The following is a 23,676-nucleotide window of genomic DNA, read 5'->3' on the forward strand; positions in this document are numbered from 1 at the left end:
ATTTGGAAAAAAATTATGTTGGCATGTCACTCTGGCATATCGAAAAAAATATACCGTCTAACCTCAGAAATATACCGAAATATACCGTCTCTTTTTCAAAATATACCAGAATATACCGATGTAAAAACGTGGAACCGTGGAAAATAATACATCCTAACTTTTAACTATTAACAAAATAAACTACGGTATCTTTCACCTGATCTGCTGATCTGCCCACCGGCACCTGAACACTGGGCCTTTTGGGTCCGCTGTTTTCTCCGACTTTCCAGTCACCTCTGCGTCGGTACCTCCTCCGCGGGTGATTCCGCCGTAGCTCCTTGTCATTTCGGGAGGTCCAAGGGATGTGCTCCTGGCGTAATTGTTGGTGCCCACTACAAGCCCACTAGAAATAATGTCAGCAACCCCCCATTAAAACGCCATCGAATCAAACGCTGGGCTTCCCCTGCAAAACGCGTAAGTAATTCAGTATATAACTTTGGATATATTTTTAAATACTATATCTTTCTTCACAGAGGACTTTGAAGATGCTTTGCCGCAAGCCGAGTTGTATCCGAAGACCTATCCAAGCATTACCGAGGCGTATTTGAGACAGACACAGTCCTATCCCAGCAGGACAGAACCGCACACCCTGCAAGATCCGATCGTAAAAGGCCATCGTCAAGGGAGGAGCTACGCGGGCTAGACTCTAGACATATCCTGTTGTTCTCATGTTTAAGGATATACGCGCTCATTTAGATAGTAGATACACATTTTTTCCACTTGTTTATTTATTTATACTGATAAATAAAAATGTTAAGAAATCATCCTTGCTGTATCCTGTTTCGGGGAAACTATCCCGATAAAAAAGGGCGGGCACGCCCAGATCGGTTCACAGATAGCGGAGAAAATTTGATATTTTTTATTAAGGAAAGTTTCCTTGATCCTTGATAAGGGTCCATTAAATCAGGGAAATTTTTTCCAACAACATTTTTACCAAAAAATAGACGAAAAAATGAAATATATGTAAGGTTGGGGTTGTTGGAGTCCTTAAATAACAATCAGGGACATTTTTCCGATCACGAAAGCCATGACACGCCCCGATTGGTCCACAACTAAGGGAGGAAGCAAGATATATATGTCTGGAGAAAATATCCTTGATCCTTGATCCTTGATAAGGGCTCCATTAAATCAGGGACATTTTTCCGAACACAGGAAGCAATGACACGCCCCGATACGGCCACAAATAAGGGAGAAAACAAGATATATATGTCTGTAGAAAATATCCTTGATCCTTGGTCCTTTATAAGGACTCCATTAAATCAGGGACATTTTTCCGATCAGAGGAAGCCATGACACGCCCCGATCGGGCCACAAATAAGGGAGAAAACAAGATATATATGTCTGCAGAAAATATCCTTGATCCTTGGTCCTTGAAAAGGACTTCCTAAAATCAGGGGCATTTTTCCGATCACAGGAAGCCGTCGCATGTCCCGTTCGGGCCTCAAATAACCGAGAAAACATAACGGTTTTGTAATTTTTATTTTTAATATGTAGTTCAAGAAGTCACCGATAGAGGCGACACCGTACAAAAAGAACTCGCGTCAAATGGCTGGAATACCAGGCGAACAGAAATCAGTGGCAAGCAACTGTAGCAAATGCAAAAAACAGTGTAGCATACTTTTGGGGCACTTAAAATTAAAGAAATCAGCTACCTTCTGCTGATTTATGTTCCTCTGGTATTCCCAGCCAATTGACGCGAGTTTTTTTTTTGTACGGTGTCGTCTCTATCGGTGATTTCTTGAACTACATATTAAAAAATAATAAATTACAAACCCGTTATGTTTTCTCCGTTATTTGAGGCCTGATCGGCGGTGAATTGGCCCGCCATGATCAGAAAAATTTTCTTTTATCCTTCGGTAAGGACTCCAAAAACCTAAACCATACATATTTAGATTTCTCGGCAATTTGTTGCCCGATCTGGACATGCGATACTTTCCTGTGATCGAAAAAATGTCCCTGAGTTAATGGAGTCCTTATCAAGGATCAAGGACATTTTCCTCAATCAACTATATTTAGTTTTTTGCGCTATTTGCGAACCGATCTGGGCCACGCCTTTTTTTTAATCGGGATAGTTTCCCCGAAACGGAATACAGCAAGGATTATTTTTTAACATTTGTATTTATCATAACTTTGCTTAGTATTAATAAATAAACAAATGGAAAACATTTGTATCTACCCGTACTATCTATATCCTTAAACCTAACAACACAGAGATCTATTTAGAGTCTAGGCCGCGTAGCTCCTCCCTTGGTTGCCATAGTCGTTTTCGATGGCCAGGTCGAAGAATGACGATAGGATACCATCTGGCGGGGGGAAATCATAAGTACATAAGTCCTCTGTGAAGGAAGATATATTTAAAAATATATCCACTATATATTATGATATCATGCTTTCCTTTATAGCTTAGTCTTAATAATATAAAAGGATACATTTGTCTGCATTATTGAATTTTCCTAGCCGGCTGGCACTTTTTTGAATGATACCCTCCATTTTTGTTGTGCTTGCCTGCTTGCTGCTGATTTTATGAAGTGATTTCAAGAGATTTTTAAAAGGGTGTTATGAACATAATTTATTTTAAATATTTTACGATCTATAAAGAATAATTATGGAATAGCCTTCAGGGCCTGTTCAAAATAATCCACCATCATGGGATAGACCTCGTCATATTGTTGAATATTCTTGCGCCTGGCATTATCCCTATATCTTTGTAGTGCCCCCGATATCAGCTCCAATTTCTCCCTTTCCGCCGTATGTCCATCCAACCACTCGATCAGACGTTCATTTGACCAATTGGCGGTGGTGTGTGGCGACTGAAGGTCCGCTCCGGCGTGGCCAAATAGGAGCAGCAGCACAATGTAACTGGGAACCAGAGAATCTTCTCCGATCGTTTGCTTCACCAGCTCTTGCGGGCTCTGAACGATAAGCAGAGACATGGCGCGCAAAAGTCGCGAGGGCTTGCCAAGTTCGGCAAGATTGGCACAGAGCGGCCTTAGACCCTGATCCATATGCTGGCAATCCTGCTTTAGCCGCTGCCTTCCCGCTCTGCTCAGGGGACGCAAAATGCAGACATTGTGTAGGAAGAGCTCTATGCAACGCTTTGCCAACTCGTGGCCACATTTCGTCGTCATGGGCTTATCATCGAAAAGGGCAATGTGATTCGACCAGGAACGGCTGACAAACTCCTTCAATCAAACGATTTTTTAGCAGAAGGAAAATTACAAATCTAAGGATTACTCACTTGCAATTCCTTCATGTACATTGAGGGACCCGTGGTGGACAGCCTCTCCGAGTTTAGCCCCGGCTCACGATGCATGCTCAGGATAATTATGCTTATAGTTGTAATGATTGATTCCATAATCTGCTGCAAAATGGTTCCAATAAGCAAATCTGCCTGCTCCAGGGAGCGGAAAATATTGTCCCTAGCCGTTCCTGGGGTCTTTTCGAACTGCACTTGCAGATCGCTCAGCATGCGTCGTACTGAATCTTTGTAGTAATACAGAACATTTGCCAGCGTAGTATTCTGCTGCTGCTGAAGATTGGGCAGGTCCACCACCTGCTTGGAGTCGGCACCTAATTTGATTTGCGCCTCCAGTTTGGTGCACAGTTCCTTGCCACAGGCGATAAAGACATTCGCTATCGAATTTGTCAGACGCCCATCAATCAAGGCAGCACTCAGCTCAGTGGAAGCCACGCGTATAAAGTTGTCCACTGTCTCATTTCCTGGCAAATCAACGCCGGCCAGGCAAGCCTTCATGTTGGCAGCGCACTTGCTCACGTAGCCCACCTCCAGTGGAGCAAATAGTTCGTTCTCAAACTTGAATTCTCCATTTAGACGCTGCTCCAGGCCGCGTGCCGAAGTCAGCAACTTGGACAGACCCTCCTGCAGGGTCTGGGTGACATGTTGTGAGCACTCATCGAAGGATTTTCGCAGCAACTGTTGCACTTTCTGCCAAAAGCGCCGGGGTATGTATTGATCCGAGGACTCGGAAGTGTAACCAAACTGATTAATCTGCTCCAGAGCCGCTTTGAGCAGTTTGATCTGGGTGCAACTTTCGTAGAGCTCGTCGTACAGAAGCCAGTGCAAAGATTTCCAGAATTTTGCTCGGAAATTTTGCGTTGTAGTCAACTGTGGCGTCTTGCCTGGGCCACGGGATGCAGCAGGTTTAACCGTGGAGCTGCCAGTTCCTTGCGTGGGCGACTTGTTGAGCACCGAAATGTCGTTTCCGGCAAAACACTCCTTGAGGGATTGCTCCATGTCGGCTATGAATGTGGCCAACAGGTTCTCAAGGGATTTCTCCAGTGTATTGAAGTTCATGAAGATCTAAAATTAAACAATGATTATCTGCAGGTCCACCAATACTGTTTCAATACCCACCTTCAATGCATTAACCACTTGATTTTGATTGCGCTCCTGGAGTCCAGTAACCAACTGCATCTGCGTTAGATTCCGAATCTTCTGGCCCGAGCTGATTACAAAAGCACGCTCCTTTTGCACAAACTCAATGTCCTTCAGGTCCTTGTCATCTATTAGCTGCGCCAGCTCGAAATGGAGCTCCGCCTGACGTAGCACATCTTTGGTGCTCTTTAATTTGGCCGTCAGGGCAAGAAGCGTCCCGGCCGAGCGCAGTAAATGGCTGACATCATGAAGGCGACCCAGCACTTGAGTTTGATTCTCCACCAATTGGTATTGCGTATCCACTTGGCCCTTGAGGCGATGTCCGGTCTCTCGTACCCGCTGCACTTCCTCCGCTAGCGTATTGAGAGCAGCATCAAAGCGTCCTGCATGGGTGGCCTGCTGTAGCAGCGCTCCGTGCTTGTCACGCACTTGCTGATGCAGTTCCTCAGTGGTGTTTTGCAGCCGCTTGGACAGCTCTTGTATCTGCTGGCCGATGGTGAGGTGGGACATGGATGATGTGTAGTCGTCATCATCTGAACCGGCTGAAGATGTGGGCTTTGTGGCCCCGGGATCTCCTGTCACCATAGTGGAAGTTACCTGAAGCTAAGGGACTACTAGATGACTACTTTAACCCGTTTTCGAACGCTAAGAATTTAAGAAAAGTAAAAAAAAAACTATTTTCCACGCAGCAGTCCGCGGTCTCTTACCGATATATTAAATATTATATATGTATAATGTATATCGATAGTTGGATCAGCTGTTTCTTGGTTTGTTTTGTGTAAATAGCTGTGAATGTTGAAAAAAAAGTTAAGTTAACAGTTTTAAGTCTTCTCCGTCGCCATTTTGCTCATTATCCATGTCGGACGACATTAAGACGTACTTCAATGGCCTTCTGGAGAAGTATGTCCCGCATCAGTAATGTATCATTGCTGAAACGACATGTATCATTATCCGCCTCTCCTCACTGCAGGGTCAGCGGGCTGCACGTCATACAGATAACAGATCGTGACGGCGTTCCCCTCCTCCGTGTGGGTCAGGAGAAGAATGTGGATTTCGCCCTGATGCCCTCGTTTATACCCACATTCACGACAGCCTGCGATCAGGCCAGCAAGCTGGGCTTGGGTCGCAACAAGACCATCATATCGATGTATTCCAACTATCAAGTGGTCCAAATGAACAAGCTGCCATTGATCCTGACCTTTGTTGGGGCGGAAAACTGCAATACGGGGCACATTCTCGCCCTGGAGCAGCAGGTGGACGGCTATCTAGAGGACATCAAGCAGGCCGTCACCGAGTCACAGACACACGCATAGACACAGATTTACTAAATAACTAAAATATCTTTTAAAAATACTAACTGTTTACACTTTATTCAAATTGAAACATGTTTTCTTAAGTTTTGCTTAAATGCATAGACTGAATGATTTCACTATATTTCTTAATGACGTTCGCCCGCGCTTGGCCGCCCTCGCTCCTTTCAGCATGGGAATGATCGCGACAAATATGATATTTCAAAAGAATCCACTCTCTACAACTAAAATACAATCCTCTTCAAATCTCTGATCTTTTCGGGCTATCGACACATTTGCGTTCCATCGTGTTCTCAAAGTTCGTCGTGCACGTTCTCCGCCTGTTGAGCTTCGCTATCGCAGGCGGCTGGTGTCTCAAACTCAAAGTAGTACTCGCAGCGATTGGGCTCGCCAACTGACGTGATACGTGGCTCCAGAGCGCATCTAATGTCGATAATGGCCGACCGCTGGGGGCCGTTCCAGCAGGCGGCTCCATTGCCGTATTTCTGCTTTGAGTACTTGTAACCCTCGCCAATCCATTGTTCCCAGCGACCGAGGGTTGTCTCGGCTCCACCGTTTCGGGGCTTCTGCGAGGCCCTGTCGAACGGACACAAAGTGTAAACGTATTCACGATCCTCAAAGTTATAGCATTCGCCGTCCAGCACTGCCCATTCTTCTTGCGGGCCGTAGTCTTTGGAACTCTGCTCATCAATCTCCTTGACTTCCTGTTCGATCTCGCGTATGTTACGCTCAACCTCGTCCAGGGCATTGCGGGCCTCATTGGCCTGTTCTACGAGACGCTGTGTCTCTGGATCGTAAATAGGCGGTGCAGGAGCTTCCACTTCCGGCGAGGCTTCCCCCACACCCACGTCTCCATCCTCGTCATCGTACTGATCTTCGTCGCCTTCTTCATCAGCCTCCCCATCCGTGCTATCTTCCATGTCGACTTGTTCTGTAAATTTAATTCTGATTAGATAAAAATGTCTAACGATGGTGATAATTTTCAAGTGAAAATCTTCCTACCTTCGGTGGGCTGGGGCGGCGTTGGCTGGACTCCTTCAGTGGTCGCCTCAACTGGCACTTCTCCGACTGGAGGAACCTGCTCTTCCGCATGCGGGGGCTGGAACAGACCCTCGGCCAGCATTTTCAAGGGCTTGATGCGTGGCCAGGCCAGGGTGACGAAGGCATCTAGATCCACTCGCTCACGTTCATCCAAGAAGTACTTGGCCTCTTCTACGGTGACCACGCCGTTGCGATCGCGGTCGAGATTGATGTCCACCATCAGTTCGGTGACCTCCACGAAGCCATCTTTGTTAATATCGTACACCGCAAAGCTGAGCGAAGCTTCGTGGCGCATTTGCTGGGGTTCCTCTTCGGCCTGAACGGTATCCGCATCCAGCTCCCGTTGTTGCTCCTTGAAGACCTCCAGAGCATCGCTTTCCAAGGCCTCGGCGTTGATCTTAATCTGCTGCTTCTCGGATTTCAGAGCCTCCTGATCCTTAATACGTCGCTCCAGCTCCATTCGGCGTGTTTCCCTATCTGCTCTCAGTTGTCTACCCCGTGCAATCATCTCCAGTCGCTTCTCAGCACCCTGCCTGTGGAGCTCTGCTTGATTCCTGCGCTGGATGGCAGCTGCAGCGCCCAACTCCGCACAGGTGTTTGCACACCCAACCACCTGTGACTCATCGCTGCCGTCGCAGCAGTCACACACGCCATCCTGGACACGCGAGCTGGGAATGTCCACAGACTCGTGGCCCTTGTTGAGGCAGTGAAATTGGCCCTGCGCGCAGGCGGATGTGCCTGGCTCATCGCTCCCGTCGGGACAGTCGCAGTAGTCATCGTTCACCTGTACAAAAGGAATCGTTTTGCTGCCATCCAAGCAGGTCCAGCTATTGTCGCCCCCTCGAGGCTGATACAGCGCTGCCTTAATTAGAGATACTCCGCGGGGGCGTGGAACTTCGGTGGCTACACACAGAATCACACTTAAAGCTAATATCGCTGCCAATATCGCTAACAACTGCTGGCTTATTGCACGGTGCATATTACTTTGTGTGATTGGGACTAATGTATGAGTGTGGAATGGTAATCTTACGTGGTATTTGCTATAATAAATGCCGGCAGCAGTGCCGACCAGTGCTGCCGATTAAGCTTTTTTCCCGTTAGATCTGGCTTTTTGTGAAGACCAAATGCGGGAAAAATTTGTGAATTGCGGGAAGCGGGAATTCTGGATCTTTTGATTTTGCCACATGTTACACAAAAAGAAAGAACCTTTTTCCGTTAAAATTTAATTAACAAAATTTTGGATTACCTTAAAGTTGAAAATATTCCAAAATTGATTTCAAATATAATAAATGGTTTAATAATTTTCAGCTTTTTTTCGTTTTCTTCAAGTTAGAAACACAATTTTTCCGATAAAAAGTCGGCAGCACTGGTGCCGACTCTCTGAAATATACCAAATTATACCGCCTCATTTTAAAATATACTGATGAATTCAATTTCTATTATACGTATTCCTCGTTTTTGATATTCCGTCAAGTATTACTGGCTAGATAGATCTCTCAGCCCTGCCCGCATAATTTTATCCGATTAATGAATCAATTTTCTACTTGACTGGCGTATTTTAAATGCTTGACTTGTTTTCCTGCTACGGCGATTACTTGGATTGTTTTTTCCTCAAATTTGTTTCCTCAACAACAATATAGCGCCGCGTATGATGAAAAACGAACTTAGCACTCTTAAGCCCCTTCTATTTAATTTTGTAGCGGTCTGGTATCGCTGACCAAATCAGCTGCCGGTTTGTTATTCAACCAATTGGAGATTTAGAAATCCTCTAAACTATGGATTTTCTGACAAAAGTGTGGGCCAAAGAAGCGCCCACGCCTATAGATATTGAAACGCCCACTGACACAAAGGCAAAGCCACCAACTCCACCCGTCGTTGCAATCGATTCCCAGGATGTTCAGGACGCCAACCTCTCCAACGACCAAACGCCCAGCAATGAGAGTAAGGATTGGGGCTATGATCTGTATCCGGAGCGACGCGGCGTAACCTTCAAGCCCAAGTGGACACGCATCCTCTTTGGTATGGAAGGTCAGGAGAACATTGATCGCTATAAATGTGAACAGAATGTCTATTGGTGTGTGAAGAACGGTCCACTGGTCAAACTAATGATGGGAGCACTGAAGAGTTCCGGGTGCCCCATCGACCTGCGTCGGCACATCTCCTGCGAGGTGTGTGATCCTTCCGTGACTGGTGGCTACGATCCAAAGTTGAATCAGATTGTGGTCTGCCAGAATATGGCCAAGAACAAAAGCATGGTGCATGGCGTGCTTACGCATGAAATGATACACATGTTCGATTACTGCAACAACGATCTGGACTTCCGAAATGTAGATCACCTGGCGTGTACGGAGATCCGAGCGGCCAATCTGGCGCATTGCTCTTTTTTGAGTGCCATGTTCCAGGGCGATGCCTCACCCTTTAACGTAAAAGAGGCGCATCAGGTGGGTGAATCAATTTCAAAGTAAATTCGTATGCAAAATCGTTTTATCCTGATCTATTATGATCCCTAGAACTGCGTCAAGACCAAGGCCTTGGCCTCTGTGCTGGCTGTGCGGAATATAAGTAAATCAGATGCCATTGCGGCTGTGGAGCGGGTTTTTCCCAAGTGCTATGCGGATCTAGAGCCCATCGGCAGAAGAATCCGTCGCAATTCCACGGACCAACAGAAAGCCTACATGGAGGGACCCATGTACGGCTATGACGTTTATTGAAATGGCTGTAATGGATGTGTTTGTTTTTAATAAAACTATGTTTTAATCTTTAAACGTTTGGAATATCATGCTGAACCAAAATAATTGTATTTATAGCGAAATGGATTGCCATTAAATGAAGTATGTACGATTAGCCATGGAAATGTACCAAGTTCAAAACAGATAATCGTATATACATATAGTACATACTATAAGGCCAAATGTATGACCAAATTGTATATAAAACCATTGTTGAGGGCTCTAAGGTTTAGTAAAAGTTTGTAAATCATAACGGCGAAGTGATGGAGAATTGTGAAATAATTGGAATGATATTGGAGTTCATTGGAGACGTATTATTCGGCTGTAAGTTGGAGGATATAGGAGAAGAGGAACTGGATAAGTAATATATAAAATCAACACTAGTAACATTCGATTTTCCTGATTCGACATACACTAAAACCATTTCCAAACATTTCTGAATTTCCAGCTGAAAGCAGCGATGACGATTACAACTCTTAGTGCGATAGGAATCATTATAAAAATGTCCCACAATAAAATGCTAAAATGAATATTATAACATTTATTAAATTACTCCTAATAATGGTCATCCAAAGCATTAACCTTCAACGTTTATCTACTATAAATACAAAATCCCGCAAGTATCCAGAATTATATCATACACCATGGATTGCTGTGAGCTTATTGAAATATTTCTGGCTTTCCTCAACGATTTATTCTTCTCCGATATAAGTGAGTAATTTGCGTAGTATCTCTAACTGTAGTTGGAATTGTAATTAGTAATACCTTATTTCTTAAAGCGGACGAGGATTACTTTGGTGATTACTATTACGACTAAAATTGAAATTGAATCTGAAGAACATGATGAAACCAAACAAATAAATTTGATATGACCACTTAAATGCTTTTCAATAGGCCATGATTGACCTAGATCATGCAATCGCTTTGGCTAGGAATTAAGCCCGAATTACTCTTCCGTTTTTGGTCGCGGCTCATTAAATGGGGTCTGGGCCACATGAAATCAAAATCAAACTCAAAATCGTTTCCGATCCGTAATGTCTTTGCACTTAGTTACAAAACGTTGAGCACAGCAGATCGAAAATGTTTTGGGATCTACTTGGTGGAATTTTCGAGTTCATTTTCGGGCTTTTGTTTCCCAGTAAGTTGTGGGGATTATAATGTGTGGAAATTTACGATCTGTGAAATGATGAAATTCTCTGTTTGACCAGGTTCGGACAGCGGGGATGAGCCGGATTCCGAGGAGGTGGAAACCACCTGATGGTTCTAGCAGTTCACTTGATTTATATTTCTCGTTCTTGTGAAATTCAAAGAGTTTTCTTTATTATATCTACGTAAAGTGTGTATAGTATGTAACATAAATTGCTCCAAATATGTTTTACTATTCATTCATGTGGATTATGTACAGTGCGCACTCGATACACGGATACACTCAATCGGCGCGTTGACTTAAAACAATCTGTACTGTTTTTTCAGCTCGGTCTTCTTCCATTTGGGCAGCTCATCGAAATCGTAGAAAGACATTTTGAAAACAGAAACAAAATCATCATGAGTGAGGTGCACCTGGAGGGAGAAAAGGAAGTTTCAATGGGGATGTTTCTGGTTGATTTGAGTACTGGAACAGACCTCTCGCTTGAGCGGATTAATCTCGGACGGCAGCATATCCATCTCCTGAGTCAGCACCGGCAATGGGTACTTCTTATGCCCATCAAAATCCTTTTGTCTATCGTCCAAAATGAGCGGAGTGGTGCCATTGACTGCGCTAATATTACTGGGAGCTGTGCTGCTACCCAGCTCCTTGCGCATTTGCTCGTAGGACAGGAAGTTCTGCAACAAAATCTGATTTTATTTCTGGAATAGTTGAGATATCTAAAGCTTACCTTTCCGTAGTTATTCTGCCAGGATTCGAAAAAGCCCTTAAACACATTTGGCTCCTGATACTGCCGCACCACGGCCAAGGCTGTGGCCGAGCGTCGCCCGAACGGGGCATTCTGGACATAGCACTGTGCAATGGACGTGTATTTTTCCTGCTGCTGGGCCTGGGCCCCCAGCCAGACATACGTGAGGGTGCCAGTGTCCAGTATGTAGGTGCAATCCGCACTGAGATCCTGCTGCTCAAAGCCAATGATCTCCTCGTAGCGCAAGGAGTTCTGCTGCCACCAGACAAGAAACAGCTGCACCGGTGGTCTTGGCTTAGACGGCACGCAAGTGTTGAGATAGCAATTGTTGCTCAATATGGGGGAGACGTTGCCACCGTTGGAGCTTCCGTTGCACATGCTTCCGGCGCCACTGCTGCTGCTGGTGGTGCTGCTACCGCAGGAGTTGACATGGCCATTGATGACGAGTGCCTGGTTGAAGTACATGGCCACTGACTGCCAGAACTCTTTGCTCTCCTTGCCCTCGAGGATCAGGGTGTACTCTCCCATGAGAGCACCCACCGACTTGGCCATCTCGCGGGCATCTCCAGTGCTGCTCTGGCCACACCAGACCCACACATGGCTCGTCTTGATCACGTAGCAATCTTTGGAGGTGATCGAGGAGAGCGGGTGCTCTTCCACTGCCTTGGAATTGTAGCTGGCGTCTCCGTAGACCTTCAGCAGGAATGTCTCTAGCATCACATTGGTCTTGAGGTCCCCGTTGTTGTTGTTGCTGTACAGTATGTCGCTGCGCTGTCCCCGCATGATGATGAGCTTGCCGTCGAAGATCTGCAGGAAATGCGGTGGCTCATCGAACTCGTAGAGTTGGACTAGCATTCCGGGTTCCTTGAGCGCCTCAAATGCGACCATGGCAATTTTATTCGCAGTGGCAATGGATTCAGCCGAGGCCTCCGAGCCGTTCCACTGATAGATGATGTTCTGAATTCCCACCGAAGCCAGATCTGCCGGCACAACAGTTGCGCACTGCAGATGGAGAAAGAATGTCCTAGTTTCAAAGCTGATTTAAGAATGGAGTGCAGTGGATATTTACCTGCACACTGTACTTGACCACATAGCTGGCATTGGTGGTGAAGACCACCGTCTTTGAGACTGGCAGCTCCTGCACCTGGTCTCCTAACACTCGATACACCACTCGCTCTCCCCTGCCATCGTCTACCAGCTGTGTGTCCGCTGCCATCTTGGGACGCTCGCACAGCGAATGGGCATCCAGTTTGCCGAACTTTGTGGACACCGGCTTGTGGCCACGTGTATTCTCCTGCCACACATTCAACCAGTTGGAGAACAGACGCTTAAACTCAACCGGCTCATGGCCCTCTACGACGCGGACCACCAAAGTGTTGTCCGGATACTTCTTCTTCTTGACAAAGGCACGGCCATTGCCCATGGCTGAGAGTGCTTCCGCCTGCGGGGCCTGGGCACCCACCCAGAGCCAAACGCTCTGGCCATAGTTATCCAATAGGTAGACCCCATGGGCATCGCTTAGATCATCCTTGGCCGGCAAGCCCACATCCAACTGATCCAGATGCAAACGTCCACGCAGATTGCATTTGTAGATGCGGAGTTTGTTGCTGCTGCAGTCCGTATAGTCGGTGACCAGCTGGCTGGCCTGGCAGACCATTCGCTTATGCAGCGGCAGCAGTGCGTTCCACAGCTCCTTCTGTGGCGCTGTCATGGCCTGTTCGTAGCCATCATCCACAATGACAATGGGACAGCCGCTAGTCTGCCTCTGCACCCAGGACAAGGCGCCGCGCCGCTCGATGCCCGAACTGGAACGTCCGATCCAGACGAATGTCGTGGTCTCCGTTTGCAGAACCATTATGTAGTCCGAGTTAAAGTGCGACCACTCGATGGTGGCCAACTCAATGGAACGCAGCCATTTCCGTGCACGCAACTGATACAGGCGTGGCCTCTGTGGAGAGTTGATCAAAGCTCCCGAAAGAATACTGAAAGGGATTTGGGATTAGAGATCATTATGACTGGGAATCTCTATCATAGATGGGCTTACTCATATCCTTTTTTGAAATAGGACAAAAAACGCGGACTCTCATGGTTCTGTGTCTCGCGGTAGATGGCCGCCGCATTGCCCAGATACGAGTCCAGCTCTTGAATCTTGTGCATCACATTGGAACGATTCTGTTCGCTGACATTTCCGCCCAACCAATAGTGTATGTATCGTTCCAGCACCACATTGGGCTTCTGTTCGCGTGTCTAAAGTGCAAAATCCTATTAGAACGACCATTAATGTGGATATTTGGGGCTACCTACGATGGTCTCATGATTGGCATAGTGCCCCACCAGATTGGCTGCGTATATTATGTAGGCGCTGTTGTCGTAGAACGTTCCGTACTGTGAACGGGCAACGGCCTCTAGGCGATCCTCATCAATTTTCCACAAGGAAAAGGTAATTGCATTTTTGGCCACTCTACGGAAGGTGGCATCTACTTTTGGATCCGGTATGGTGTTCGGACGGACCTCCTAAAAAAATTTAAGAGAGGGGTTTTATTTTATACAGTTTTTATAAATTCGATTTAGAAGTGTTTGTAGTGGTGTATACTCTTTTTCGCCATCGGCAGCACTCGTAAAAATACCCGTGAACGGACTTAAACGTTCCTACTGGTTTATATTTGCTGCAATACTGCTCTAAAATAATAATGCATTCGAAATTGGCTCAGTTTTTAGTAAGACGAAATAACTAGATGGAATTGTCAGTTAACACTAAGGAAATATAAATCTTAAGTCTCACATCTTGTACGCTTTAAATAATATACATGTATTCAAACGTGCTAGATCGCAGAACTCGTCTCAGCTCTTCACTAAAACTTCTCTTATTTCTTGCTTCAGTTTGAAGTTCAATCCCAAACACGTAGCGTTACTCGACTCTCTTCGATGTGAGCAGGTTTTGATTTGATGAAATTTCATCTGCAATTACCATTCTATATTTTCACCGCACATCGCCAAAGGTGGACAATGCCTGGGATGACGGGCCACTCGAACAGCATTTTCGATCGACATTAAAACACCTTTCAAATGGCCTCCAATTGTCACTGACATGAGACAATTTTCGAAAAAGCCTCAAAACAGACGCCAAGGATCTGCACACCACGCCACTCCGCACCACACCAAAAGAAAAGAAAACCCGACAATAACAACCCACTTGGACAGGTCTTGGGGAAGTGCTCTGCATCTGGCGGCTGAACAGATTGCGTCCGATTGCCTCTCCTCTGCATCTTTGAGAGCTGGTGGCCAAGTGATAGTGAAAACTGAACCACATTTGTGTGGTGCGCGGCGGCCGGCGTCTATGGTGCGGTTTCAGGCCAGTTTTTGTTTCGAAGATTAATTTTTGTTGTTTTATTGTATTTATGGAACGCAGCTAAGTGGAAAGTGGTTGAGAGCACTGGGGGCTGGGCTGGGGTTTTGGGGTTTGGGGCGTCTGCATTTTCATCTCGATCTTGGCTAACGGTTGGGGGTCATTAGGTGGCCGTTGAGTAATTAATGCTTTGACTCTGAACCACCATTCCATTTGGGGGTACACCTCTAAGCCACAATCATTTGATTACAGCTCTCGTGTTCAGAGACCAAAAACAAGTTCATGCTCCGCCTGGCAGTGAATTCTGCCCCACCATAGCGACATTTCATGAAAATCACAATCATAATTGTTGGCTTTAGTTTGTGTTATACTCTAGGAGAGGGTATTCCGATGTGGAGAACGAAGGGATGGCAGCCGTTTCGTAGCAGTCATGTGCATTTATAAAATGTGTGTTTATCTGGCTTAAGCATTGCACATGATACAAGTTGATGCTCTGTGCAATGTTTGATCTTGCAAGGGTATCAATGCCTTCGGCCCACGCATCTTGTCGTTCGCTTCTCATAAATAAGCAATGTATAAAATGTGCAGCATGGAAACATTTTAATTATTGTCTGCAAATGGGAAAATAACTCGGGATGGATTGCTTTGGGTGGGGGCTGTGGATGGGTTAACCAGGTTTTCCAACGATCATCATCAAGATTGATCGATCTGCACTGCGTGTGTTGACAGCTAAACGACATTTGTCATGGCACCACAACCACAAAAACTGGTACAACGGAATCTCTTTCTTCCAGATACATATAGGAAATTATAGGTATATTTTTTGTTGCTTTTGTCTTTGCGAAGACATTGCCCCCAAAGAGAGACTTTCACAGCCACCAATTAGCGACATCTGCATGGAAAGCCATGAAAGTTTGGTTGATGCCCAGCGTCCAAGAAATGTTCTCAGCAGAATGCCAACAATTTAATATAATATTCTCATAGATCTCTGAAGAGGAATACAAGCCATTAGTTTGAGAAATGAACCCTAAAATGGTTAATTGCTTGCTTTAGAAGATGCGTTGTATGAAAAAGGAAGAAAAAAACAAGAAAGTTCAAAGCAAAGTTAAATTTTTGTTTGGAAAGATGCCTAAAGTCAATGTAAAGTGAGTCCATAATGAAAGGGAAATCGCGGAATCTTTTAGTATCTACAATCTTGCAAACATAGGGACACTGCAGGTAGAGTCATAAATAAAATAAATCGGATACAAGAGAAGAATGTAGGTGTAGGTGGGCCTCCGCAAAAACATGGGTTTTGATGGTTGTAATAATGTAGTAAAGGAATTATGAAACCATGTGAAAGCTTACAGACTATTATGGAAATTAAATGTGTTATAGACAGATCAGCTATAGACATAATAAAATACAAATGCCTTGTTCCTGTTCTACTCAGAGCTCAATGTTCATTAATACAAAAAAATCGGTAAAGCTACAGAAAATGTAAAGATAAAAGTGAAAACCCAATCAAAGCTCAATAATACAATAATCTCCTCATAAAATACAGATATCATCATTCAATTCCTGTTCTCCAATCTCTACTATAGATCTCCAAAGATATGAGCATCATAATCAGGAACCAAAATGATGGTAATGGCCAAACAAATAATTGTCAGCTCGTAATTAACAGCTGGAAAACGGAAAACTGGCTAAAACAGACCCACGACGCAATGGAAGACGGAGGAAAATGTAAAAGAGTGAACGAATGCAAAGAGAGAGAGAGAGAGAGAGAGAGACAAGGGAAGACTGGACTGTTGTATGCATAATGAAAAGCCTGTAGTTACCGTTTCTTTTGGTGACAGCGATAGCTCCATTTTGGACAGACCGAAGACCGACCCAGAGAAGAAGCTTGCAGATTGGAACTGTTGCTCGGAGACGATCGGAGGCAGCCTTGAACTAGTTTTGGCTCACAAATTGATGGCAATTCCAATTGCCGGCTCTGTTGGCAGCGAGCTCAAAGTGAAATCCTTTTGAAAAGCGAATGTCGCGACGGACACCGACCGACCGATCGATCGAAAGCGATCAATAGAAATTTCACGAAGCACAGCACCACACAACTCAGAATTCTGTATTTTTTGTATTTTATCTGACTTTGAAAATTTTGAATCAACAAATTTTACGATAGATCCGATAAAGAATCGAAAAGACAGTAAAAGAAAATCCCATTCGATTCGATTTTCCTGAGCTTAGTGCCCTGGCCTATGGCCGATCTGAGAGCGCACTCACTCGCGTGGAGAGCCTTTTCCCCGGTTCAGAGTTCTGATCAGACGCGAATACCCGTAGACGTAGATCTTCAAGATGTGGCTGCACGACTTGCTAGGCAGAAAGCCAAATGCAGACTGGTCGACGCAAAATGCGGCACTCCAAGTTTATGGCCGGGCCAGCAGCAGAGCAGCCGCATTCGAGAGGGGCCCCGAGCGGCCGAACAGGTGGGAAGCGGTGACTGTGACTCAGAAATCGGCTGTGACTTCGGTACTGGAACATGAATGAAAATTATCAGTTATATTGTCGGTGGCCTCTGTCTCTCGCTGTCCGAGACTGCGAAATGAAGAAAAGCAGAAAGCGCAGCGCATTTTGTTGCGGTTTACTGTCGCCTGCCACCCCGGTTTGAGCCAAGTTGCGGGGCTCCGAGTCTGGGGTTGGGGTTGGGTTTGGGTTTGGGTCTGGGCCAGCGTTAAGCCAACGGAACTTGGAACTTGGCTGCGGGCAAAAGGCCACACGGAAGAGTTGGCAAAAGGGTCTAAGCAAATTCTTTGCTGGTCTTTTGCTAATTCTTTCCATTAGCCATGTGTGGACAGACACACTAGTCTTTATGAGTCGGTTACTTGGGTTCTTTAAACGATTTTCTACTTCTTTCGGTTGAGTGACCACAAGAGGAGGATCTAGGGCTTGAGAGTATTCGTCTTGGGGTGAAATATGTAGATTTTGTAAGTGTAGATTTTGATCTATATGCAAATACGCATCATGTATATGAATATTTCAAGATATTCCATTGGTACAATTGGTACCTACTCAAACTTTAGTGTGGAATAGGAATGATGCTATCAATTGGTGCAAAATGTTGTTATACGATATTTAGCTATAAAATTATACTCCAGTGTATTCCTGGAATAAGTGGGCTTCCACTTCTTCTGAAGAAGAAAGGTGGTTAAATTTTGTAGACCCATTCTCAGACATTCCCTGGAAGAGTGTTCACTGAAAACATTTCAATGTACGAGAATGTTTTCCATTTCCTACTGTAACTAATATTTCCACATAGTATTTCCACGAGTTTTAGTGGGTTCCTCCTTCAAAGAGTATCCCATCTTCTACTTCTGAAACTCGCCTGCTTTATTTTCTTGCCTAGCTGTCTCCATCCACACTCCGATGTTGCATTGACATTCTCTAGAGGCAATCAAGCACAAAGAGAGAGAGGGAGGGAAGCGTCAAACATCGATGCAGCAGACACCCGTCCGTCGATTTGCATCTCGTGGGTTTCCTCCTTCTGCCTTTTGTCAACTGCTGCCTCGCTTGACTGCCTTGAGTCTTCACTTTTATGATTTATGTTTTGAGTGGCAGACAGGCGGATTGTGGCATTTGTGTGGCACAATCATTAACAGCCAACGGGCCTCAATTGGAGTCGAGCGAGGAAAGTAGTCAAATTATTTCGACCAACTACGAGTATTTTGCCAGTGATTTGTTCAACATTTTCATACTTGGACTTGTACTTGTACTTGTGTGTTCATCTCTGTGAAGGCCCCCGAAAATGTATGGTAATGGTTTTCCAAAGTGTGTGTCTTCCAAAGCGTGAACGACACTAATGGGCCCTCCTTCCAGGCTGACGGGAGAACACTGTAAGTATCAGTATCTCGGGGCAACAGACAATGCAGTGCCTTTCAAAACACAAAACAAAAACCAAAACAATCGCAGGTAACTCTTTCTTTCTCCGTCATGAACCATGCCTCATGTTTTTCCGACTCAAAATCTCTGACAAGTTCAATCAACCGTTGAGGTTGAGGCGTGAACTGGAAAAAATGAAAGCAAATGTAAAAATGTAAATGTAAAATGCGGATTGCGGATTGCGAAATGTGAGATACGATTCGAAATGCAAAGAGCATTTTCCAGGACTGACTGAAAATGTGCGACTTTTAGCATGGATGGAAATGCAATTTTACAATTTTAAAATTTATGATAATTACACACGTCAACTTGCAAAAGACAAACGACGCCCCGTCCAAACAATTGACTTTTCCTTTTACCAAATAAAAGGCGAACACAAAAGGCGAACGCCTGAAACAGTTTGATTGTTTGCTGTGAAACCCCAAGCCCATTAAGAGCGTTTTGTGTGTGTTTGTCTGTGGCACAACACACGCGACATTTACGTAAACTTTGAGACTAATAAAAAAGCCAGCACACAAAGCAGGCACAATGCAACATTGACTTGTGGCATTTGCCACATCTGTAGCTGCAAACTGCAAGCTGCAACCGGGAAACGGGCCAGCAATGTACCGCTTCAGACTGCTTTATTTCTTTTTCAGTATTCCTTCTCCGTCTGCTGGATTGGATGGATCCCCGCTAGCGGTGATTGTGCCGATTTGTTTCTGCCTCCCCTTCCCTGCCGCGAGTCTCTGATGCTCTTTTGCTGTCTTTTCATTAGCCATGGAAGATGCAGCAGACTCTGGCTCTGAAGATGGCAAAACTATGGCAAACATGCTGCTGCTGCAGCTTCTTTTTGCAGTTTGTCTTCGTCGGCCGGTCTTCGGGCTGGAAAACAGCAGCCCACATTAATTGCCAGCGATTCCAGACCACAAAGCCAGCTGACTTTACAAAATATGGTGTTCTCCGTCATGGGAATGGGATGCTCTTCCTTTGGGACTGGGACTGGGACTGGGGTAGTGATAGGTTTGTAGGAAGATTTGCCTGCAACGTAGAAAGCGTATCAGCAATTGATCAAATATAAATAGTTTTGGGAATGTGTTTTTGGGAACATACATCATAGGATACATATAGACACATTTTTCAAATGTCGTGGATTCGCTGTGAAAATTTCTCATAGACCGACCATTCGGCACATTCGAAATATCGAGTGCCTCGACAAAAACGTACCGCATTCACGAGTAAACCCTGAATGATAAGAATGGAACTGTGGCATTACTTATGCATATGTATAAATTATCTGTTCAATCTTAAAAATTCTTCGAAGTGCATCCAATGGCCACGTCGCTGTTTCCCCGTCTGGTGGCCTTTTATGAGGCCACTGACAAAACACTGCGGCCATGTAGAATGGTAAAGCAAAACGGCAATATCAATAACAATAACAGGTGTTTGGGCTGGCGATGCATTTGATTTAGCATTAATAAATGGTTAATTAACGATGATAACATGGAACAAATGGCGATCATTAATCAAAATGGATTTTGAAAGGCGAAGCCCGAATGGATTTTCCTGCGAAATTTCACAAAATTGCCGCCGCAAATGTTGGTTTTTTAGCTGTACTTTTTGTTTGGCTTGGATTTCCTTTGCCATTCGTAATAACGATCTGGCATCGAGTGAATAAAACGAGACGCGGTAGTCAGTCGCAGTCGACAGCTTCCCACGCCAGAGGCCATTGGCAGAGGTGTGGGTGAAGCCACGGAGTAACACGAAAAGTTCAAAATAATTTCTTCATTAAAAAAAAAGAAAGAGACAATTGCGGAGAAAAGGCCGGGACAACAATTGCGATGGAAGCTGAACAATTTTGGATGAACATTTTGGGGGCCATAAACAAACGCGGCAGCTGCACGAATAACTGTTATTTAACTGTTGGTTAACATGCAATTAACCTCGCGTTAAATACTAAAAAATGCAAATATGTATGGGCCAGGCCAGACTCTCGGTTCGGGTTCAGCTGCTCTTGAGATGAGATAAGCCCCAAAATGTGGAGCCCGAACTATCCATAAAATGTGGTGCAATAACTTTCTAACCAGCCATAGACTCGGGGTCATTCATCTTAATTATCACACGGTGAGGAAAAGCCACGAAAATTAAACAAAATGTTGCCTTAATGCTTGGAAATTCATTAGGCAGAGCCCCCAAAAACCACTCGTAATATAATCATAGTATTCCCCCCCGGGTTGGTCTGCAGCTTCTTAAACACTGTCCGTTGACCCATTTGAATTTGTTTGGTAAGTCCAAGATCGGACCAAGTCTCAGACAAACGATGTTTGTGGTGCCTCAAATTAGTGGAGAAAGAAGAAAGCTCCGATGGGTGGGGTGGGGCAGGGGTATTCTTTATGGGTATGGTATGGGTTTGCGTAGAAATTGTTCCCACCTTTATGGTTTGTTTTGGGCCTTTTCCTTTCTTTGTTCCCAGCATGGGATGCCGTGTGTTTATTCGTGGTTCTGGGGTACCTCCGTTGGTCTTGTTTCTGACATTTAATCACCGGAAGCCATCTGTGAGCCGAGCATCTGAAGAGGCAAACTTAATTACAGAAAATCTCTTTTCGGTTGTCTTATTTCATCTCCAGCTGGGCCCCTGATTTGGATAAATCTGTTTTCTATTCAAACTGATTCACATCCACAGACAAGCCTATGGCTTCGTTTCCCCTATTATTTGCTTTTGAATTTCGGCCAATTAGACACGTTTCTTGTCTGTCGCTTGTCGTTCACTGGGATCCATTATGATTGATTGTGGAGAATAATGTGTCAACTTCTATCTACTATCTTTCGTGGCTTTGACGCATTCGTTTGTCAGTGCTGTTCTACTTTTATCGGTAGACTAGTGCTACGCGTATTCTAATTAATTGGTTGGAGTTTCAGTGGAAACGATAGCGAGATGTAATCATGAAATAGTACATAATTGCAAAACGATTTCTATACGCAGAAAAGAAAGAACTTGAGCTTGAGATGTATCAAATAAAAACAATTTTCCTCCATAGGATGTACGCAGACTGACCCTATGGGAACATAAATATATACCAGTTTTATTTGCATACCAGAAGTAATTTTCGGAAGGAGATTTCACAAACAGACACTTTGAACCATAACGGGGTCTTTTGAGCCATGGGGCATTCTATAGGGGGCAAGAGTTTACCTAGTTTTTCCTGATCTGGACAGAAGCAACGTTTCTCTGCGCAGATGCTTTCTTGTACTGGCTGACTGTACGAATCTACAGAGGGCGATTGTTTCTGTCAAGTCTGAATCTGGAATGCTCGCAAAATGCTGGATCAATATCAAAATCCTAATAGAATCTAGTATTTCCACTGCGTTTAGCTGGGAAAACATATTACTCCATGGATGAGCTTGGTATCGGAACCTACACACATATTCATGCGTGTAATCAGTCATCTGCCAGTCTTACCAAGGCGTCTTATTCTAGTTACAACATAAAGGTTAATACATTTTCTATGCTAATTTGCATTACACTCATAAACTAACATAGTTTTTCCAATGAAATTAGATAGAAAACATTTTGTTGGGATATTTCTTGGTATCGATACCCACTGCAATCATCGTTGCAGTTTGCCAACAAATGTCTGTTAATCTAGTGACCACATAAAGGTTAATTAATTTTCCATGTTGACATGCGACTTGACGCGCAATAAATGCATCCACACACTCGTATGCGCGCACACTCGTATGCAAAATGCAAATTGAAACATTTAAGTGCTACTGTTCACACCAAACATTTAAATGCTACCTGTTCACACTCCTCACCTGCTTGATGAAATTAAACGGCGGCATTTTGTTGTCCAATTTGTTGCGGCTCCCGCGACGCAGATCTCTGCGATATGCAGCAACACTAATGCAGCTTCGGTTTTCTTGTACTCTTGCGCCGGCGCTTTGCAACTTTAAATCAAACAATTTTAATTGTTTCGCACTTACACATTTGCTTCGTTTATTGCTGTCACCTTCTTCTGCTGGCTGCGCGCTCTATTTGGCTGTTTTCGCTGATTTGCTTTCGGCGCCTTCTTCTCCCACTTTGCTTTTGTCGTCTTTTTCCTTATTCGCTCTGGCCACTTCTGGCAGTTTACCGTTTAGCCGAGAGAGAGAGACTGGGAAACACACCAAAGAGTGAAAGAGCCCGGGAGTCTGTTTGTGTTTTGTTTTTTCACTCTGCAATTACCGCCCGGCGTTTCGTTAATAACTTTTTGTGGCTTGCAAAAATATGAAAAACTCAAAAACTATTTGCCGCACTTTCCAAACAAATTAACCCGAATTACGTATGTATTTGCAAACCGGAAGCAAAAGCCAGCGGTAAATAAGGCAGCGCAGCTGTTCCCGCGCAGGAGTGAAGTGAAGCCAGGTATTAGTACTGTGCGTGCGATCCGGTCGCTACAGATCTGGCTTTAACCCCGTGAAAAGTCGGCTTACGACTGAAGCCCCCGAACTGGAAAACTTCAATTGAAGCGGCGCGATCGCATGGCAAGGCAGCAGGCTGGGGCAACGACGCTGGCGTCAGTGAGTGGAGTGGTGACCCTTTCCAGGTGCGGATGTGGCCGGGCAGTGGGTATATTAGGCAAGTGGAATGCAAAGTTAAGTGTACTTTTGTGAAAAGTTTCGGCTTGCTTTTGTTGAAATTTATGCGTTTTTCAGGAGTGCAGTAAACGTGTAATCGTATCCCTGCCCATCGATATTTGGCATTGTGGTAGTATGGCACTACACTTAAAGAAAGTCGAAGAAGCGTGGCACTATTTTTGCCTAAAATATGCCCCCAATGAGGTAAGTCAACATTTCTGCCGCTGCCCTGCCACCTTGTGCCCCTACCACCCTGTATGACATTAGACTAGCTGCTGAAGCAGAGACAGCCTTTATGTGAAAACAATGCAGTAAGAGTGAGAGATACGTATGTTTATATGCGTCCAGTTGATTATCGAATGCTGTCACAAATAGTGCTTCAATTCTTCGACGGCTGCGAACACTAATT

The 23,676-nt window shown here is 44.8% G+C and overlaps 7 protein-coding genes and 1 long non-coding RNA gene across 9 annotated transcripts in view; 5 read left to right on the forward strand and 3 right to left on the reverse strand.

The window, feature by feature from the left end:
* Positions 1 to 2,581: 2,581 nt before the first annotated feature.
* On the reverse strand, positions 2,582 to 5,077 carry LOC6595388 (conserved oligomeric Golgi complex subunit 5). Its single transcript, XM_002020755.2, has 3 exons — positions 4,415 to 5,077; positions 3,278 to 4,360; positions 2,582 to 3,221 (listed from the first exon to the last, which is right to left on the reverse strand). The coding sequence occupies exons 1-3, from the start codon at positions 5,018 to 5,020 to the stop codon at positions 2,643 to 2,645; spliced, it is 2,268 nt and encodes a 755-aa protein (XP_002020791.1). The 5' UTR covers positions 5,021 to 5,077; the 3' UTR covers positions 2,582 to 2,642.
* A 173-nt stretch (positions 5,078 to 5,250) lies between these two features.
* On the forward strand, positions 5,251 to 5,812 carry LOC6595387 (ragulator complex protein LAMTOR3 homolog). The gene is made up of 2 exons (XM_002020754.2): positions 5,251 to 5,335; positions 5,406 to 5,812. Exons 1-2 carry the CDS (start codon positions 5,292 to 5,294, stop codon positions 5,746 to 5,748), a joined length of 387 nt encoding a protein of 128 aa, XP_002020790.1. The 5' UTR covers positions 5,251 to 5,291; the 3' UTR covers positions 5,749 to 5,812.
* LOC6595386 (glucosidase 2 subunit beta) lies at positions 5,787 to 7,822 on the reverse strand. Its single transcript, XM_002020753.2, has 2 exons — positions 6,748 to 7,822; positions 5,787 to 6,676 (listed from the first exon to the last, which is right to left on the reverse strand). Exons 1-2 carry the CDS (start codon positions 7,763 to 7,765, stop codon positions 6,039 to 6,041), a joined length of 1,656 nt encoding a protein of 551 aa, XP_002020789.1. The 5' UTR covers positions 7,766 to 7,822; the 3' UTR covers positions 5,787 to 6,038.
* A 706-nt stretch (positions 7,823 to 8,528) lies between these two features.
* LOC6595385 (mitochondrial inner membrane protease ATP23 homolog) lies at positions 8,529 to 9,551 on the forward strand. Its single transcript, XM_002020752.2, has 2 exons — positions 8,529 to 9,227; positions 9,297 to 9,551. The coding sequence occupies exons 1-2, from the start codon at positions 8,562 to 8,564 to the stop codon at positions 9,495 to 9,497; spliced, it is 867 nt and encodes a 288-aa protein (XP_002020788.1). The 5' UTR covers positions 8,529 to 8,561; the 3' UTR covers positions 9,498 to 9,551.
* An 89-nt stretch (positions 9,552 to 9,640) lies between these two features.
* Positions 9,641 to 10,050, forward strand: LOC113565687. The gene is made up of 2 exons (XM_026988480.1): positions 9,641 to 9,839; positions 9,964 to 10,050. The coding sequence occupies exons 1-2, from the start codon at positions 9,779 to 9,781 to the stop codon at positions 9,993 to 9,995; spliced, it is 93 nt and encodes a 30-aa protein (XP_026844281.1). The 5' UTR covers positions 9,641 to 9,778; the 3' UTR covers positions 9,996 to 10,050.
* A 352-nt stretch (positions 10,051 to 10,402) lies between these two features.
* LOC113565767 lies at positions 10,403 to 10,896 on the forward strand. Its single transcript, XR_003408778.1, has 2 exons — positions 10,403 to 10,653; positions 10,724 to 10,896. It is a non-coding gene; the product is annotated as an uncharacterized LOC113565767 (long non-coding RNA).
* LOC6595384 (villin-like protein quail) lies at positions 10,828 to 22,834 on the reverse strand. Of its 2 annotated transcripts, none has more exons than XM_026988869.1 (7): positions 22,467 to 22,834; positions 13,715 to 13,924; positions 13,455 to 13,657; positions 12,480 to 13,392; positions 11,393 to 12,412; positions 11,139 to 11,339; positions 10,828 to 11,075 (listed from the first exon to the last, which is right to left on the reverse strand). In XM_026988869.1, exons 1-7 carry the CDS (start codon positions 22,491 to 22,493, stop codon positions 10,962 to 10,964), a joined length of 2,688 nt encoding a protein of 895 aa, XP_026844670.1. In that variant the 5' UTR covers positions 22,494 to 22,834; the 3' UTR covers positions 10,828 to 10,961. The 2 variants fall into 2 exon arrangements, with proteins under 2 accessions (XP_026844670.1, XP_026844669.1); XM_026988868.1 differs by lacking the exon at positions 22,467 to 22,834 and adding an exon at positions 16,577 to 16,817.
* A 404-nt stretch (positions 22,835 to 23,238) lies between these two features.
* Positions 23,239 to 23,676, forward strand: part of LOC6595661 (dynein heavy chain 7, axonemal) — a 28,361-nt gene continuing 27,923 nt past the window's right edge. The window contains exon 1 of the mRNA XM_026988117.1: positions 23,239 to 23,471. The gene's annotated coding sequence lies outside the window, so the exon portion shown is untranslated. The remainder of the gene's footprint in view (positions 23,472 to 23,676) is intronic.

This window comes from Drosophila persimilis, unplaced genomic scaffold (assembly GCF_003286085.1).
Source record: "Drosophila persimilis strain 14011-0111.01,24,50 unplaced genomic scaffold, DperRS2 tig00000191-arrow-pilon, whole genome shotgun sequence".
Taxonomy (NCBI): Eukaryota; Metazoa; Arthropoda; class Insecta; order Diptera; family Drosophilidae; genus Drosophila; species Drosophila persimilis.